The sequence below is a fragment of the Moschus berezovskii genome, chromosome 4 (assembly GCF_049115385.1).
Source record: "Moschus berezovskii isolate FMDL1 chromosome 4, NW_MosBer_1.0, whole genome shotgun sequence".
In the NCBI taxonomy this organism is placed as follows: Eukaryota; Metazoa; Chordata; class Mammalia; order Artiodactyla; family Moschidae; genus Moschus; species Moschus berezovskii.
The window spans coordinates 41,706,148-41,725,060 of NC_142463.1; the positions used below are offsets into that span (position 1 = coordinate 41,706,148).

The following is an 18,913-nucleotide window of genomic DNA, read 5'->3' on the forward strand; positions in this document are numbered from 1 at the left end:
ATGCATGGAATGATTTCAACTTTTTTGAATTTACCAAGGCTAGATTTATGGCCCAGGATGTGATCTATCCTGGAAAAGGTTCCATGTGCACTTGAGAAAAAGGTGAAATTCATTGTTTTGGGGTGAAATGTCCTATAGATATCAATTAGGTCTAACTGGTCTATTGTATCATTTAAAGATTGTGTTTCCTTGTTAATTTTCTGTTTAGTTGATCTATCCATAGATGTAAGTGGGGTATTAAAATCTCCCACTATTATTGCATTGTTGTTAATTTCCCCTTTCATACTTGTTAGTAATTGTCTTACATATTGCGGTGCTCCTATGTTGGGTGCATAAATATTTATAATTGTAATATCTTCATCTTGGATTGATCCTTTGATCATTATGTAGTTTCCTTCTTTGTCTCTTTTCACAGCCTTTGTTTTAAAGTCTATTTTATCTGATATGAGTATTGCTACTCCTGCTTTCTTTTGGTCTCTATTTGCATGGAATATCTTTTTCCAGCCCTTCACTTTCAGTCTTTATGTGTCCCTCGTTTTGAGGTGGGTCTCTTGCAGACAACATATATGGGGGTCTTGTTTTTGTATCCATTCAGCCAGCCTTTGTCTTTTGGTTGGGGCATTCAACCCATTTACGTTTAAGGTAATTATTGATAAGTACGATCCCGTAGCCATTTTCTTTATTGCTTTGGGTTCGAGTTTATACACCCTTTCTGTGTTTCCTGTCTAGAAAAGATCCTTTAGCATTTGTTGGAGAGCTGGTTTGGTAATGCTGAATTCTCTCAGCTTTTGCTTGTCTGTAAAGCTTTTGATTTCTCCTTCATATTTGAATGAGATCCTTGCTGGGTACAGTAGTCTGGGCTGTAGGTTATTTTCTTTCATCACTTTAAGTATGTCTTGCCATTCCCTCCTGGCCTGAAGAGTTTCTGTTGAAAGATCAGCTGTTATCCTTATGGGAATCCCCTTGTGTGTTATTTGCTGTTTTTCCCTTGCTGCTTTTAATATTTGTTCTTTGTGTTTGATCTTTGTTAATTTGATTAATATGTGTCTAGGAGTATTTCGCCTTGGGTTTATCCTGTTGGGGACTCTCTGGGTTTCTTGGACTTGGGTGATTATTTCTTTCCCTATTTTAGGGAAGTTTTCAACTATTATCTCCTCAAGTATTCTCTCATGGTCTTTCTTTTTGTCTTCTTCTTCTGGGATTCCTATGATTCGAATGTTGGAGCGTTTAACATTGTCCCAGAGGTCTCTAATATTGTTCTCATTTCTTTTAATTTGTTTTTCTTTTTTCCTCTCTGTTTCATTTATTTCTACAATTCTATCTTCTAGCTCGCTTATCCTGTCTTCTGCCTCTGTTATTCTACTGTTTGTTCCCTCCAGAGTGTTTTTGATCTCATCTATTGTATTATTCATTGTATATTGACTCTTTTTTATTTCCTCTAAGTCCTTATTGAACCTTTCTTCCATCTTCTCAATCCTTTTCTCCAGGTTATTTATCTGTAACTCCATTTTGCTTTCAAGATTTTGAATCATTTTCACCACCAAAATTCGAAATTCTTTTTCATGTAGATTCCCTATATCTTCCTCTTTTGTTTGTGTTGGTGGGCATTTATCTTGTTCCTTTACTTGCTGGGTATTTCTCTGCTTCTTCATCCTGCTTATAATGCTTTGCTTGGGGTGGCCTTTCCCTCTTCTGGCCGTTTGTGGAGTTCTCTTTATTATGTAGTTTCCTTGCTGTGTGTGGGGTTGGACAGGTGACTTGTCAAGGTTCCCTGGTTATGGAAGCCTGTGTCGGTGTTCTGGTGGGTGGAGCTGGATTTGTTCTCTCTGGAGTGCAATGAAGTGTCCAGTAATGAGTTATGAGATGTCAGTGGGTTTGGAGTGACTTTGGGCAACCTGTATATTGAAGCTCAGGGCTAGTTTCCTGTGTTACTGGAGAATTTGCGTGGTATGTCTTGCTCTGGAACTTGTTGACCCTTGGGTTTAGCGTTGGTATGGAGACGTTTGATGAGCTCCTATCGATTAATGTTCCCTGGAGTCAGGACTTCTCTGGTGTTCTCAGGATTCGGGCTTAAGCCTCTTGCCTCTGGTTTTTGGTCTTATTCTTGGAGTAGTCTCTAGATGTCTCTATCTGTCATTTCCAAGGTGGTTCCCTCTGTTTTAGCTTCTGTCTGCTGGTCTCTTCAGTGTCTAATTTCCGCCCTGATACTAGGGGGTGGGTGGACACTTTTTAAGGCTCAGTTGTTCAGTCCTGTTCTCCTTTCGAAGACAATGGGCTGCTTTTCTGGGTGCCTGATGTCCTCTGCCAGCATTCAGAAGTTGTTTTGTGGACTTTACTCGCGTTCAAAAGTTCTTTTGATGAATTTGTGGAGGAGAGAGTGGTCTCGCCGTCCTATTCCTCCGCCATCTTGTTCCTTAACCCTACTTCTCTCTTTCTAATTTAGATTCTATTTCTTTTTCTTGCTCAATTGGCCTAGCTGAAACCTCTAATTGAATAGAAATGCAGGAGAATAATGTTATCTGATCCTGCTCACTTAGCAGGGAAGCAGCCAGTCTTCTACCATTAAGTATGATGTTAGCCGGGGCTTCCTTGGTGGTTGAATGGTAAAGAATCTGCTTGCCAAGCAGGAGAAGTGGGTTCTATCCCTGGTTCAGGAAGATCCCTTAGAGAAAGAAATGGCAACCCACTCCAGTATTCTTGCCTGGGAAATTCCATGGACAGAAGAGCCTGGTAGGCTACAGCCCATGGGGTCGCTCTCAAAGAGTTGAACATGACTTAGTGACTAAGCAACAGCAACAATAATGATGTTAGCTATGGGTTATTCATATGCAACTTTATCAAGTTGGAGAAGTTCTATGTCCTGTTGAATGTTTTTGTCATGAAATAGCATTGGAATTTGTCAAATGCTTTTGCTATTGACTTGTCATGTCTTTTATTCTATTATTATGATTGATCGAACCTTGATTTTCATATTTTAAGTGAAACTTGCATTCCTGAGTTAAATCATATTTGATTACAGTGTATAATCCTTTTTATACATTGGAGGTTTTGGTTTGCTAGTATTTTTTACATCTATATTCATAAGAGATATTGGTCTGTAGTTTCTTTTATTGTGATGTCTTTGTCTAGTTTTGGTGTCAGAGTAATACTGGCTTCATATAAGAAGTTGGAAAGTGTTTAAAATACTTGGTTTTATGTTTTTCACCAGCAATCTTGATAAATTTTGTACCTAAGTTTAACAATTTACATATAGATACTTTGGGATTGTCCATTTTTATGTCATTCATGAATAATGGCAATTTGTTTCTTTCTTTATAATCCTTAATCTTTTCCTACCTCTCTTTCTGCCTTGCCTAGGACCTCAGGTATAATGTTGATTTGAGGTACTCACAGAATAAATCATTTCACATTAAGAATGATGTTTCTTTCTGACTTTGAATTTTCCTCTCAATACTGCTTTATCTGCATGAAATTAAGTTTTGAGATGCTTTTTTCATCGTCTTAAGTTTAAAATGTATTTTGATTTTATCTTTTTTTGCCCTGTAGATTACTAAAAACAATTTTTATTGTTCTAATATATGGCATTTGTGTAGTTATATTTTTGTTATTTTTTTCCTGCCTTAAAAACACTGTGGACAGAGAATGTGGTCTGTATCTGTACGATTTTAGTCTTTGGATTTGTTTGTAACTTGCCTTATGTCTGTGTATGTGGTCAGTTTTTGTAACCGTCCCACTGGTGATTAAAAATAATGTGCCATCTACAGTTTGGAGGAGCTGGGTTCCATGTATGTCAAATTTGTTGATGTTTTTGTTCCAGTGTCGTTTGTTAATACTATTTCAGTCTCATATTTCTCATGTATTTATGTTTGCTGTTCTATTTTTTTTGTTTCCATACATCAATTGATATAAATTTGTTTTATCAGTTCAAATGCATGCACTTAAAAGCTTAACTTTAGCGCACAGTCATTTTATTGTTTAGTCACTAAGCCTTGTCTGAGTCTTTTGCGACCCCGTGGACTGTAGCCTGCCAGACTCCTCTGTACATAAGATTTCCCAGGTAAGAATACTGGAGTGGATTGCCATTTCATTCCCCATCTATTCATTCTTAAGGAGAAAGTATTAAAAATTTCTACCATATGTGTGGATACCTGTTGTTTTCCTTATGGAAAACACCATATATCAATGTACTTTGAAGCTACATTGTAATAAGCATATGTTATTTTGAAGTTATACTATATGTATGCATTTAAAATTATTATATATTCCTGCTGAATGGAAGCTTTCATTAATTTGGAGTGATTCTCTTCAGTTTTATTTCTGTTTCTATAGGGTATTATTAAGGAGATGTTTTAAAATACATATTTATGTGTTTAACAGCCTTTTTCAGTAGTTCTGACTTATGATGATTAACCTCATGCTTCCTGTTGGCTTTAAAATGAAAACCAGAAATATCTACTCTTGTAACTCTTAAATCCATATTTCTGAGCTTAAACATGTGATTAATGCCATTGTAATATTTTAAAGTGAGATTTCATGTTTGTAAGAAATATCAGACACAGAAATGCTGAATCTGTAGTCAAACATCAATGTCAAATTTAAGTGCTATGAACTCGTAAGTTTAAAATCTTCCAGAATACAAATACTTAATATGTCTAACGTAGGCTATGTGAAATTTTTGTGGATATTGATTCTCACTGAATGAAAGTCGGCAAGTCAATTGTGATTTCATAGAACTGCTAGGCTAGATTCACCCCACTTATACAATTTTATGGTACCAATAAAATGTCTTCTGAAGTGAATACAGGCCACTGTCAGTGTGGGACAGTATTTGCCTGGCTTTGGTGTCTTTAGGAGGTCTAGTTGACTGGGTTAAAGCTGTGACTCTGCTTAGCATAGCATGGAGACTTGCTGAGGAGAAAACAGAGTTATGGGAACCAATGTCTGTGGGGCGTGGATGGTCTTTAAGGAGAGAGTCACACATTTGAGAACTATTTTAGTGAAAATTCGTAGTATCTATGGTGGTGATGGTTTTAGTCTCTAAGTCATGTCTGACTCTGTTGTGACCCCATGAACTGTAGCCCACCAGCCTCCTCTGTCCATGGGATTTCCCAGGCAAGAATACTGGAATGGGTTGCCGTTTCCTTCTCCAGGGGATCTTCCTGACCCAGGGATCAAACCCACATCTCCTGCTTTGCAGGCAGATTCTTTACTGCTGAGCCACCAGGGAAACCCCTTCTGGTACCTGTCAGTTCAGTCACTCAGTCGTGTCCAACTCCTTTCAACCCCATGGACTGCAGCCCGTCAGGCTTCCCTGTCCATCACCAACTCCCAGAACTTGCCCAGACTCACGTCCATCGCTTTGGTGATGCCATCCAACCATCTCATCCTCTGTCATCCCCATCTCCTCCTGCCTTCAATCTTTCCCAGCATCAAGGTCTTTTCCAAAGAGTCAGTTCTTCACATCAGGTGGCCAAAGTATTGAACTTTCAGCTTCAGCATCAGTCCTTACAATGAATTTTCAGGACTGATTTCCTTTAGGATTGACTGGTTTGATCTCCTTGCAGTCCATGGAACTCTTAAGAGTCTCCTCCAGTATCAAAAGCATCCATTCTTGGGAGCTCAGCTTTCTTTATAGTCCAACTCTTACATCCATACATGACTACTGGATTGCTTCTTGGCCTTTTGGCTCAGATCAAGTGTAGTATCTGGTACCTATGGACCTCTTTAATTCAAACTAAGGTAATATGGACTAGTAAATAAAAATGACCCAGCTGGAGACACTCTAACGGGGCATTGTGGCATTATTAATTTTAGACTTTGCCAATTAGAAAGTCCAGAAATAGCACAGACTTAAAAATCTGTGTATATATGTGTGTGTGTGTGTGTGTGTGTAATAGTGAGTGAGACAGATACAGAGAAAAGGAGGAGGGGAGGGAATGAAGAGAAGAGAGAGAGACTGACTGACTCTACTCTTGGGCTGATAATTTCTGTAAAGTTTATGGAAATATATAAGTGCTCTATCTGTTTATGCTAGACATTAGCTAAAGATGTGAGCCAAGTACAGATTCTCAGGAGCATCTATAATGGTCTTATAATAGGCTTTAAAAATGTGAACTCATGTTTAAGAACAGCTGTTACCAAATAGCTGTTTAGTGAAGGCGTAGGACAACTTAGTTTTTCTCAGAATTATATTTTCTCATTTTACTTTAGCAGCTGTTATTTGGGTGTCTCAACCTAGAAGATAATCAAACAATTGGATTTCTGTATGCACCAACAGTATTTCTGAACCAACTTGGTTTCAGCATGAAGGAGATGAAAGAGGAAAAATAGCACACACACGTGTGTGTGTGTGTGTTTATGCATAAACACGTAGAGAAAACATACTGGTACATACATAATAAGCACCTGATAATTGTAGTTGCTGTTAGGAGTGGGTTGCTGTGTCCTCCTCCAGGGTATCTTCTCTACCCAGAGATCAAACCCACATCTCTTAAGTCTCCTGTGTTTACAGATGGGTTCTTTACCACCAGCACCACCTGGGAAGCCCAGTTATAGTGTTAAGATGTTATCTGTTAGGATTATGACTACCCGGAGGTAGTTCAGTATTTCTCTAGTGATCTGGGTCTGGAAAGTAACACTGTTGGCTAGAGGTCTGCTTTGGGGAAGAAAAACTTTTCACACAGGACAAACAGTATGTAAAAATGTTCTTTCTATAAAAAGCAGTCGTCTGGGAAAATGGTTTCTTGGTCTTTTGACTAATACTATTCGGAACTTGCAAATCAGTTCTTACACAAGAGTTCTTATTGTCTTTTACCCATACCTTTGACTGACCTTTAACTTTTCAAAGGTTCTATAGGAAAACCTTTTTTAAAAATGATACTTATGATATGTTTCATATTCCTTCTCATTCTTCAAAGGTCAGTTAAATCCTCACTCCTCTCTGGAAGCTGTTATGATTTATCCAAATTAAGAGTAAGCTCCAGTTTCTACTAATTACCACTATTCCTGGTTGTAATTCTTTAAATCTAAGACATCGTGGATTTTTAAGATACACCACCATTTTTGTACATCTAAGAAAGGAAAAACTCTGCCTATTTATTTTACAATGCTTTCTTATCATTTAGAATTTTAGTTTTATACCCACTGAAAGAACTCTTTAGAATTATTTAGATAAAGATTTTTGTTTATATCATACCACTTTCATAAGGAAAATAAAAGTCAAAGAAATCCATTAAAGAATTCTTTTTCATATTCAGAATCTGGTTTTTCTGAGTTGCTTTTCAACTCAGTGTTGTTGATGTCAATATTTTCTTAAATGGTCCCATTCTCTGGATTATGAAGACTATTTGTGATGTTGAACTTCATAAAAGAGTGATTCACCATGGTTTCTGAGATTTTCTTTTATGTTTGTCCATTTTGCAAATTATATGCTGACTCTATATTGATCTTAGTAAAAGATGTCCACAAAAGGTTTTCAGACAATACTCAGGGCTCATGTTCCTTCCTTCCTCAAAAGGTTTTTAGTCTGTTGACGGAAATATTGATGACTAAAAATTGTCTAGTCTGTCATTAGGAAAGTGCTCCAGTTTGTATGTGTGCAGTCAGTGACAACTAGATCACAGCTATCACAGCTGCTACCAAGCCAAAGTGGTTATAAGATGACATTGATTTTAACAAAGATCCTGGTGTCAGAGGTGTTAAAATATTGTGAATCTTAGAAGAAATATGACACTACTCTTTCCCTTTGTATTTCTTGGAGTTCAACTAATATTCCACTTCTGTGAACCTTTAATTAGCTCCTAGGACTTTGTTAGTAGCTATTTTCTTTGAAATCCAATAGCACCTTTTAATTTAATTAAAAGGACAAAATAATAAGTTTGCATGAAAATAATCCATGCACACAGTTACAGAAACTTACTGTAATAAACCACCGCAGTCCCTTACCCCACTCCCTTCACTTTGTTATTCCTGGTTTTGAGAACAATTGACCTGAACCATTTCTGGTTTTAGCTTTTCCTTTGGCTAACTCTGTGAGGCTAAATAATATGCTCATATTGACTTTTTTTCTTTTCATGTATAACCTTTAAATAGATACCATGGTAGGGAGAAATTTATCTTACTAATTTCACCTTTCTCTCTCTCTCCTCCATTATAATTATATTAATTTTCTGACATCTTCTATTGGTTACATTTAAATTCCACAACCTTTTTTTGCTTCATTCACTATAGATAGTTTCTCTTGACTCCTTACTTCAAGAGGTTGTGCTATTTCCACCCTTTGCCTTCTCACCATCTCTCCTTTTATAATTTTACCACCCCAATTTTTTTATACTATTCCAATTTTGACAACTGTACAGTGAGAGTATTGATGATATTATGTTTAATATTTGTAATTAAATCTTTCATTTTTGTCTATTGATTAGGCCAAAAAGTTGAAAAATCAATAAATAGCAGCATTCATGCTTTTAGAACTTTGTAAATATTACTCATCACAGAAACAAGAAGAGTCCTAGAATCATATTTTGCTCAATATGATTTCTAAGCCACCCAATGGAGAATATTCCTAGAATCAAGGTTAAAGGGATCTTCCTTCTTTCAAATGTATTAATTCCAGCATTTGCTTAAAATTGTGCCATATTTTATTTCAGTTCATATTTATATCAGGACTTTTTATAAAACTTTTTTCCAGCTAGCTTATTTTTTCTTCTTGGGAGAAGATTTATGAGTCTTATTTATTAATTCCTAATTTTCAGTGTTTTACTCATTCTCTTTATTTTTTTGGAATCCATTCCAATCTTCATTTTGAAGTCTATTTTGAACTCATATTCTTATTTGGACTAGTGGATTCAATTTTAGACTATGACTTTCTTTTTTCCCTGTGTTATTCTGATTTCTTGTTTTATTTTCAAATTTTTGCAGCTTCAGAATCGTAGTGTTTTAAGTTGCTTTCCATTCTCACCTTTATCCTGGCCTTTTCCTTTCAGGGGTCACCTATACTCCATCTGCTATCTAGACAGGTCATTCTCAAGACTGCAGAACCATCAACTGGCTTGTAGTCAAGCTTTTCAGGATCCTGAATCCCCAGTCCTTTCCTGGTTTACTCCTCATTTTGCTGGAATACATCATAAAGTTACTTCCGAGAAAGAGATTCACAGGATGTAAATTTTCGAAGTCATTGTGTTACTTAAAATTAATTTGTTTTGTTCGGATACTTTCTTGATTGGCTAATAGAGTTTTAAACTGCAAATGATTTTCCATCAGTCATTGCTAGATAGTTTTCTGTTTTGAGATGAAACATTTTTTAAAATTAGGTTCTCATTGCTTTGGTGATTTTTTTCTTCTCTGGAAACTCTTCTTTTCTCTCTGCAATTCTTAAATGATATGTTTAGGAATGGATTTTTGTTTTCCATTCCTTTTCCTTGGAAGTTGCTAGATTTTTTTTTTTTTTCAGTTTAAAGACTTGTGTCTCATCAGTTCTAGGAAATTTTCTTATATTATTTCACTGATTATTTTCTCTTTAGTCTGTTATTCTGGAAATACTGTTGGTTGGTTATGAATCACTTGATCTTATTCCCCACCCCTCACCTTGGGGAGGAATTAATTATGCAAATGTGTTTAAATAAAAGAATGGTTGTCTTATGTAAGGAAGAACAGTATGATCTATTGGTTACTTAACTCAGTGAATCAGTTGAATTAACTGAGTCAAATCAATTATTGGATTGAATTACTTAGTCACCAGTCAGCTCAGTCAAGACACTTAGTCTAGTGATATGTGTATTTGTGACATACCCTGTTTATGAAATTGCCTTTGGGTTTATTCTATGAGACAATGTTGTATCAGAAAAAGGTAGCATAAAAAACTGGGAAGACTTTGCACATATTTCATACCATTAGATAATGAAGATGCCACACTGAACTGGCTTCTAGAAATCCTTAAGATACATTGTGGGATCAAGTGTGTAAAGAACCAAAATTCTGGTGAAAAACTCAGAGTCTGACAAACAAATTTACCAAACTACAAAATGGTCACACTCGTCCATCTTTTTCCTAAGAGTTATTTAAGTTGTGAACTAAACAAGCATGTTTTTCTGTTTGCTTGTCACGTGCTACTGGTTCTCAGATACAATTTATAAGACATGTTTCTCACTTAATACTTTATAATAGTCTTTGTGATCAAGCTGTGATTTCTGTTTTAAACTAAAGCCTCTCAGAATCATAAGCAGCTCTGAAAGGGATTGTAGGGATTGTCCTTCAGTCTGATGAGGAAGCTGAGATCAAGAATGGTGAGGTCCCGAGTCCTACACCTGATTAATCAGAAGAGCCTCAATTGGCATCCAAGACTTCTGACACCTAATTCAGGGCTTTTTACCTCAGATTAATTTTCATATAGTGAACTGAATCCCAAATATGAGATAATGAAAAAGACTGGAACACCAAAAGCCTTTAATGTTTCCTTATAAATCTAAGCTAAATATGTTTAAATTACACTCTCATTCAATTTCATGACATAGTAGTAAAAATAATCTTATTCGTGGTATATTTCAAATTGGATAGAATTCATGGGAAAGTTTGTCTCTGAAGTCATCCCTATCATCTGCATATATGAAGCCATCAAACTCTTCTTCAATTACCGATAACTTGCTAATGTGAATATTGTGTGTGATCTAAGTCACTTCAGTCGTGCCCGACTCTGAGACAGGGGTTTCCGAAACCATATTGCAAAAGTTTCTCCTCGTCATTGGAAATAAATATGCAGTTCATTACCTATGCTAAAATCATTCAGCTTTGTGGTATCATAATGAAGACTTTAGGAAATGAAAGGAATTTAAGAACTGAGTACACACACACACAAATGAAGAGTGTGATATTTATGATGTTAGGTTAGCTGTACATATTTAATTGGCATTGTAAGCTTTTTTTGTTTAGTTAAAAATTCAGTCTCATCTATGATACCTGTCCTGATTTGTCATGTCATGAAGGAACATTGCCATTTTTTTGATTAAGCCATATATGAATGTGTTGCTTATGTTTTAACTCTGTAAAATAGGACCTATAACTTACAGTTTTACATTCATGTTAAATGCTGATACTGATCCAGAGTATTATTATCGGATTACAATTTAAAGAATTCTTAATTTTAATCCTTTTCCTTTTATATTTTCCCATAGATGGCTTGTGTGTATGTCATATTTTTAATTTGTGTGTATACTGGTTTTAGATTTACTGTTTTTTAGGTGTACTTCTCTGAAGATGATTTGGCAAAAATTCTGTGTGGCTTTGTTACATTGGGGTAAGTTATTTGCTTTTAAAATGTCCATATATAAGGTAGAGATTTTACCCTTAGAGATGTTGTTTTGTTTAATGGCTGACTAAATTTCCCATTTCCAGTTAGGAATTCTCCTGCCCTTGATTAAAAATGCAAACCAAACAAAAATGGAAGTGTGAAAATGAAAACTCTTCCCAACCTCCTGGAGACAATATGATGGGTATCCTTCCATAAACATACCCCTGCCCCACCCCCCGCCACACACTCTTATCTCCAGTCACAAAAATAGAATTGATCTGTCTATTCTGTATTTTTCTTTTTCCTGCTTAACAGTTTTGCAGTTTATCCTCATAACTTTTCTTGTTAGTGTTCATTAATATACTTATTTGTTTAATGATTGCATAACAATGAACTTTATGAATGTACCTTACATTATAAACTTATTTGAACAATTCCCAATGTTAGACATTTCTTTTTCTGTAATAAATTATGCTACATTGAAATTCATATACATACATCTTTGTGTATTTGGGAGAGTATTTCTATAGATTAATTTCTGAAGAGGAATTTCTATGTTGAGTAGTAAATACAAGTTTGAATTTGATAAGTACTGTGAAATCTCCTCCAAGCTCTTTGCCTTTTGCAGTCCAACGTGAATATGTAAGTGGTAGCTCAGACAGTAAAGAATTGGCCTGCAATGCAGAAGACCCAGGTTTGGTCCCTGGGTTACGAAGATCCCTGGAGAAGGGAATGGCTACCCACTCCAATATTCTTGCCTGTAGAATTCCATGGACAGAGGAGCCTGGTGGGCTACAGTCCATGGGGTCACAAAGAGTTGGACATGACGAATTAACACACATTTGATTGCATTCCTGCCAAAGACATGCATTATCATTCCTTTACTTGGAAATAAGGTATAATGACATTTAAATATTTTGATTTTATTTACAAATGTAGGATTATTAAATTACAAATATGTATACATCAGACAATCATTAAAACTTTAATTTTCTTTATCTGGGACTGGTTTACTTGGTGATAATATTTAAAATAAATGGCTATCATATAGAATAACAGATTTATTCTAAAATGGAAAAGAAATGTCATTTAAATGGTATTCCCCATTATGATTCTGGTAAACAATGACAAGATAATGTTATAAGGGGATATTATCAAGGGATTGTGTATGCCTTGGGAATTCCCACCTTGACTACCACCAGAAGATTATGTTCAAAAATTAAATATGTACTCCTTTTCCTCCTACTTATAGCAGGAATATCCTGGAGAGAAAGCATTCTTTTGAAATCTTGTGTTTTAACTTTCTGTGAAGCATAGCAGGCTTCTGTTTGAAAGTAGTCACACAATGCCAGTGTTTGAGTATATAGATATGGTTTTCCGAGGTCCACTTATACTTGGATTTTTTTTAAAGCAGTGAATACCATGGTACTGCATGGTCCAAGGTTAGTTGAATCTGCAGATGCAGAGGAGTTGTGTATACAGAGGAACTGTGTATAGGGAGGGCCAACTACAAGTTATATGCAGATTTTCCACTGCTTAAAGGGTCAATGCCCTGAACCTGTGCATTGTACTATTCTCAATGGTTTCTTATAGCATTCTAGAAATATTTTGATTTTCTTTAAACTCAAATCATCTCATTTAGATTGTGTTCCAAGTCTTTGAAATTAAAGTCAGGCTGTCTTTAAGAAAACCGTTTTTTTTCCCCTCAGCAACCATTACCTGTATCAACTGGTTCTGAGCATCTCTTTGGTTACTCTAGTCTTTAAAGGTGCCCTAAGAGGCTTTCCTATGACTCTTCTGTCTTACACATACTATTGTTTGTCATTGTAGCCATCTGTACAGCTACAGAAAATATCCAGGATAATTCCACTGTTACAGAATTCAGAAAAACTGGACCACAAGGGACTATCAAAGAAAGATAACACTCTCTCTTATATTCTCTGATTTTTATTAGGTTCCATGGTAATGTTTTACATTGGTTTTTCAAAAGGTTTGTGGTTTGGTCAAGTTTTGTGAATCAGAAGATGTCTGGGCCTTAATGTATAACATATGACAATACATATCATATGATAACATAAACTTATGCCTTCAGATGAATATTCTGGACTCCTTGCCATTTAGGGTTCATTTTTGGGGAAAGAAATATCATTTGCAAAGGAAGCATGTAAACAAAATAGAATCACCTTTTAATTAAGCTGATTCAGTAGTTACCATGTGACATTCATTATTACATTTTAATTTTCAAATACTTTGAGGATTTTAGGCTAATTTCAGTTTAGTCAATTGATCTTCCATGTGCAGCGAGAGAATATAGTTTTTAATTAGTATTTATTGTTTTGTAAAATGAAAGAAACACCCTAATTTCTTTTTAGTGAGAAGTTCTAATTTCAAAAACTCATGTTAGAAGGATTGAGTCCAAAGGATCGCAATTGCGGTGATGATTCACTTTTGATGATGTTATGGTACCTAATTGTTCAGTGTGGGAAAAATAAAGTTAGTTCATGATAGTCATTTTTGCCTTAATTTTTATATCTGATACATAGTTCTATTAATATTTATAGAATGCTCTAGAAACCAAAGTAAGAGTCATTACTTGTGTATTTGAATATTTTTACATGTATTACTTTTGAAATTTAGAATAGCACTTTTGTGAACTCATTTTAAAAATTTCTGTTTTCTTACATTTTAACATTTACCATAATCGTTCAAAGGTCTCACTCTATAGACTCCATGCAAAATTCTTAGAATTCTCATTCTGCATTACTTTGTATATGAGGCAACAATTGTTGGATGATTGGAATAACTTGTAAAGGAAAGAATTATGGAGAATTAATTATTTTATTTTCAAACAATTATTTAAAAAACAAGTATCACTTTTAAGGTTTTCTGGAAGGGTACAGGTTTATAAAATTGTTCTTAATTTTATGGGTGAGTGATACATTATCTTTAATCAGCAGTGAATGTTTCCTGTAAGAAGTCTGTTATTGTTCATCAATTATTGGAGGATACTAAGGACATATCTTACATGATATCTTATATCTGGAGAATCGTGGGCATATACAGGAAATCATCCAGCTGTTCTGATGTTGAAGACAAACCCTTTCTAAAATCACTCATTGAAAGTAGTGTTAACATTTTGGCATTATTCTCCTTAAGAAATATTAAAATATCACTTTAATGTTTGCTTATATAATTGCACATCCAGATGCCATTATGCTGGAAGTCCATTAGAGTAATTTATTTTTTTTTGGAAAAGGAAATTGAATTTAGCTGTAATTTACTTTCATTAAAATATAAATATGTGTTGTTAGATTAATGGGGAAAATGAAGTGTGAATTTCCAAAAAGGGTTGCTAAAGAGTCAAGTTATCTTTATAAATAAATATACCCTCTTAAGTATAACACATTGTTCAATGGAAGCACAGAGTTATGCATTAGGCACTGATGGAGCACTTAGAAAGTTTAATAATAACTATTGAGTACTACATTGTTTAATCTTAGATACTTCCTATTGATATCTTAATAAAAATGATTGATTGCTTTTTTCTGTGTCTTTTTAATGTCCTAACAGAATTTATTTATGTAATAACTGCATTTAACTTGGCATATCCAATTACTCCCTGGAAATTTAAGTTGTCTTGCATGCCATCAAATACAACATATGACTTCCTCTTTCCTCCTGGAATCTCAAAGAACACTTCAAATTTGAATGGACATTATGAGGCAGTTGTTGAAACTAAGCTTAATTCAAGTGGTACCTACTTATCTAACTTATCATCCAGAACAACTTTCCACTGTTGCTTTTGGAGCGAGGAAGATAAAAACTGCTCTGTATATGAGGACGACATTGAAGGGAAGGCATTTGTTGCAACAGTAAATTCTTTAGTTTTTCAACAAACAGGTAAGTATTTTAATGTTCCAAGCATTAGTTGTTACTTAACTATATTGGATAAAATATTTTCATTCTCTGAAACTTGTGTGAAATAGTTGTCTCTGGATGTGATTCCGAGCAAATATTGCCATTTTATATTAGTAATAAAATTAGAATTATCATGTGACCAAACTAATAAGTCCCCAATTATTTTATGTCCCATGAAAATAAAAATGTAAATGAGAAAATTTTTAACCTTAAAATATATTTTTATAGTCTTCTAAATTTGCTTTAAAATAAAAAAGTATATCTTATTCTTTTTAAATAGATAAAATACCAAATGGCAGATAATCCTGTTGAATTAATTAAATTCTAAAGCAAGCAAGGAATCTCAGTAGCCAATGCATATATTTTAAATAACTTTTTTTTTTGTTGTTTAAGTGTAATGCATACTGAATGTAGCTAGTGTGATTAATAATTTTCGTCTGGAAATATAAACAACAAAATTATCTCCAAGCCTTCTGGAAGAGCTAAATAGAACAGAGACAATTGACTTAGCACCATAAACATCTGTAATATGAAAATAAAGGCATATATCAATATAGTACTCCTGTGTAGGGTTCATCAGAATTTCTCAACCTCAAAATTTTTGACATCATGGGCCAGGTAATTCTTGGTTATGGGGGACTGTTTTGTGCATTATACCGATGACTCAGTGGTAAAGAACCCACCTGCAATGCAGGAGACACAGGAGCCATGAATTTGATCCCTGGGTTGGGAAGATTCCCTGGAGAAGGAAATGGCAATCCACTCCAGTATTCTTGCCTGGAGAATCCCATGGACAGAGGAGCCTGGCGGGCTACAATCCATAGGGTTGCAAAGAGTCAGACATAACTGAGCTGCTAAGCTCAAGCACAGGATATTTAGAAGCATCCCTGGCTTCTACCCAGTTGATGCCTGTAACACTCACTCTGCTGTTGTGACAATCAAAACGGATCTCCAGCCTTTGCCACATGTCCCTTGGAGTGCCAAAGCACCACTGATTAGATGGAGAAATACTTAGTTTGTTGAGATCAGGTTAGGAGTAAGGATAAAGCATGCTGCTGCTAAGTCACTTCAGTCGTGTCTGACTCTGTGTGACCCCATAGACGGAAGCCCACCAGGTTCCCCCATCCCTGGGATTCTCCAGGCAAGAACAATGGAGTGGGTTGCCATTTCCTTCTCCAATGTGTGAAAGTGAAAAGTGAAAGTGAAGTTGCTCAGTCGTGTCCAACCCTTAGCGACCCCACGGACTGCAGCCTACCAGGCTCCTCCATCCATGGGATTTTCTAGGCAAGAGTACTGAAGTGGCTTGCCATTGCCTTCTCTGAGGATAAAGCATAACTGTGCAATAAAATCAGTTTTAAAACAAGTTAGAAGTAATACTTCTTAGTGTTTCTGTTTTTAGGCATTTAATTTTAAATGAAGCACTTTTTAATTTGTAAGGGAGCTTAACTTCACCATTCCAATGATTGTTGGATATATTAAGAATGGATTTAAAATGTGAGAGTCCTTGTGACTGAATGTGGGAGTCCTGGGTTCGATTCCTGGATTGGGAAGATCCCCTGGAGAAGGAAATGGCAACCCACTCCAGTACTCTTGCCTGGAAAATCCCATGGACAGAGGAGCCTGGTAGGCTACAGTCCACGGGGTCACAGAGAGTCAGACACGACTGAGCAGCTTCACTTTCACTCACATGTGACTAGCCTTGAACTGATAAAAAAATGTTAGCACTCTTTTCAGTATAAAGTGAAATGATTATGATGCTGCAGATTTTAATTTATGTATAAATAAGGGCTATTAACTAGTTAATTTAGTGAGTTTAACTTTGTGTAACTAAAGTTACTAGGTTAAGTGGTGGTTACTGAGGATTTCCATATAATTTTCTGCCACATGGGCTATTTACTTCATAAGGTTCAACCTATGCAAAGTCACTGCTGGCTAGAAATTCTCCAAATGGGGAAATATGTTAGTATTGCTTAAGATACTTTTGGTGTTGTATTAAATTAGTCATAATTTTTAGCTGTTGCTGTGCCTGCTTTCTAAATTACGGATCAGCAATAGTTTATCATTATCAGGTGAATTTTTCAGTATATAGTGAAATATACTCTCATTATTTGTATGTGGGGCCTATAATATTATAATAACAAAAATTTAAGATATGCAGCATATTGGTGATTCCAGTGTGAATCACCATGCTTTACTGCTAAAGCAGACACAGGAATGATGCACTAAATTTGCTGTACCTTGATAGTTCATGTTCTCTTGTCTCTTAGAAAATGGGGATGAACTGAACTAGGTGAGTTTTGGGGTATTCTGTCCTACGTAAGTGGTTCAAGATTTTAAAAAATTTGAGACACAATAACTGAATTTAATTCTCTTACTTTCTGAAGAAGGAAACTGAAGGCCAAAGGGACTAAGTGGGCACAGACATGTGACCAATTAGAGCTTGTTCTTTTTCTCTCAGCATGGACAGTGGTAGTTGTATCAGAACACTGGTAAATTTAATTTAGCCCTTCCCTTTCATTGGGCTATTCAGAATGGTTTTTTCAGATTTAATTTAGTTTATTTTTAATTCAGGTGCAAACTGGAACATACAGTGCTGGATGAAAGAGGACTTGAAATTATTCATCTGTTATATTGAGTCATTATTTAAGAATCCTTTCAAGAATTATGACCTTAAGGTCCAACTTTTATATGTTCTGTAAGTATCAAATAAATAAATTTGGACATTCCCATGACACAATTTTTTTTCTGAAATACAGGAGTTTCCATATACAGAAGTAGATTACGAAGCTCTCCTATCCGTATATTTCCTTTTATATCAATGTACATTTCTGTATTTTTTGTACGGCTTTCTCCTCCATTAGGTTTTCTCTTTTCTCCTCATATTGGTTCAGGTAGCAAGACATTGTAGATATGGATGGGCATATATTGTCTAAGAAGTGTAAACTCAATTCAGGAGTCTTAGGTATTTGACTGAAGAAAGGGGGAAAGTTTATATTTATTTTTCTGGCATATTTTTCTCTCATATTTGGTCTTTTTATTGTCTTGAAAATGTATGTGCTTTATATATGTTTGTGCTAAGTAGAGAGCCACAACAGTGGTTTCGAACAGCCATACTTACAATTCTTACAGTAAATGGGTCATTCATGTTTTTCTAATAATCCCAGTGATAATTCCTACCACTCCTATTTGAATTAAAACAAAATTATTTGACTGTGCTGCATGGCACATGGGATCTTAGTTCCGCAACGAGGGACTGAACCTTCAGCCCATGCAGTGGAAGCATGGAGTCTTAACCACTGGACATCCAGGAAAGTCCTTGGATTTTAACTCTTTAAAGTTATTTTTCATTTGTGGTTACTCACCTCCCTCAGTTCTGCTGTTATTGAGGTGCTATAAATAAGGGGTAAATTGGGACCTCCCTGGTGGGCTAGTAGTTAAGACTCTGCACTCCCAGTGCACGTGGCATGGGTTCGAGCCCTGATCAGAAAACAGAATGGTGCATCCTAAAAAAAAAAAAAAAAAAATTAAGGGCACTGTGCTAGAAACTGTCCATATAAAGATGAATAGAGACAGCAGAATAATGGCTGCCGGGGACTAGAGGAGGGGTAATAAAGAATTCTTGTTTAAATGGGTATAGAGTTTCAGTTTGGGAAGATGACAAAAGTTCTGAAGTTTAATGGTAAGGATCGTTACCCAACAGTGTGAATGTAC

The 18,913-nt window shown here is 35.5% G+C and overlaps 1 protein-coding gene and 1 pseudogene across 1 annotated transcript in view; both read left to right on the forward strand.

The window, feature by feature from the left end:
* LEPR (leptin receptor) overlaps positions 1-18,913 on the forward strand; it is a 111,805-nt gene that overhangs the window by 15,874 nt on the left and 77,018 nt on the right. The window contains exons 3-5 of the mRNA XM_088835360.1: positions 11,235-11,290; positions 14,855-15,184; positions 17,774-17,897. Coding sequence (XP_088691486.1) covers positions 11,251-11,290; positions 14,855-15,184; positions 17,774-17,897 — 494 coding nt within the window. The 5' untranslated portion in view covers positions 11,235-11,250. The remainder of the gene's footprint in view (positions 1-11,234; positions 11,291-14,854; positions 15,185-17,773; positions 17,898-18,913) is intronic.
* LOC129541915 (U2 spliceosomal RNA) lies at positions 5,667-5,842 on the forward strand (annotated as a pseudogene).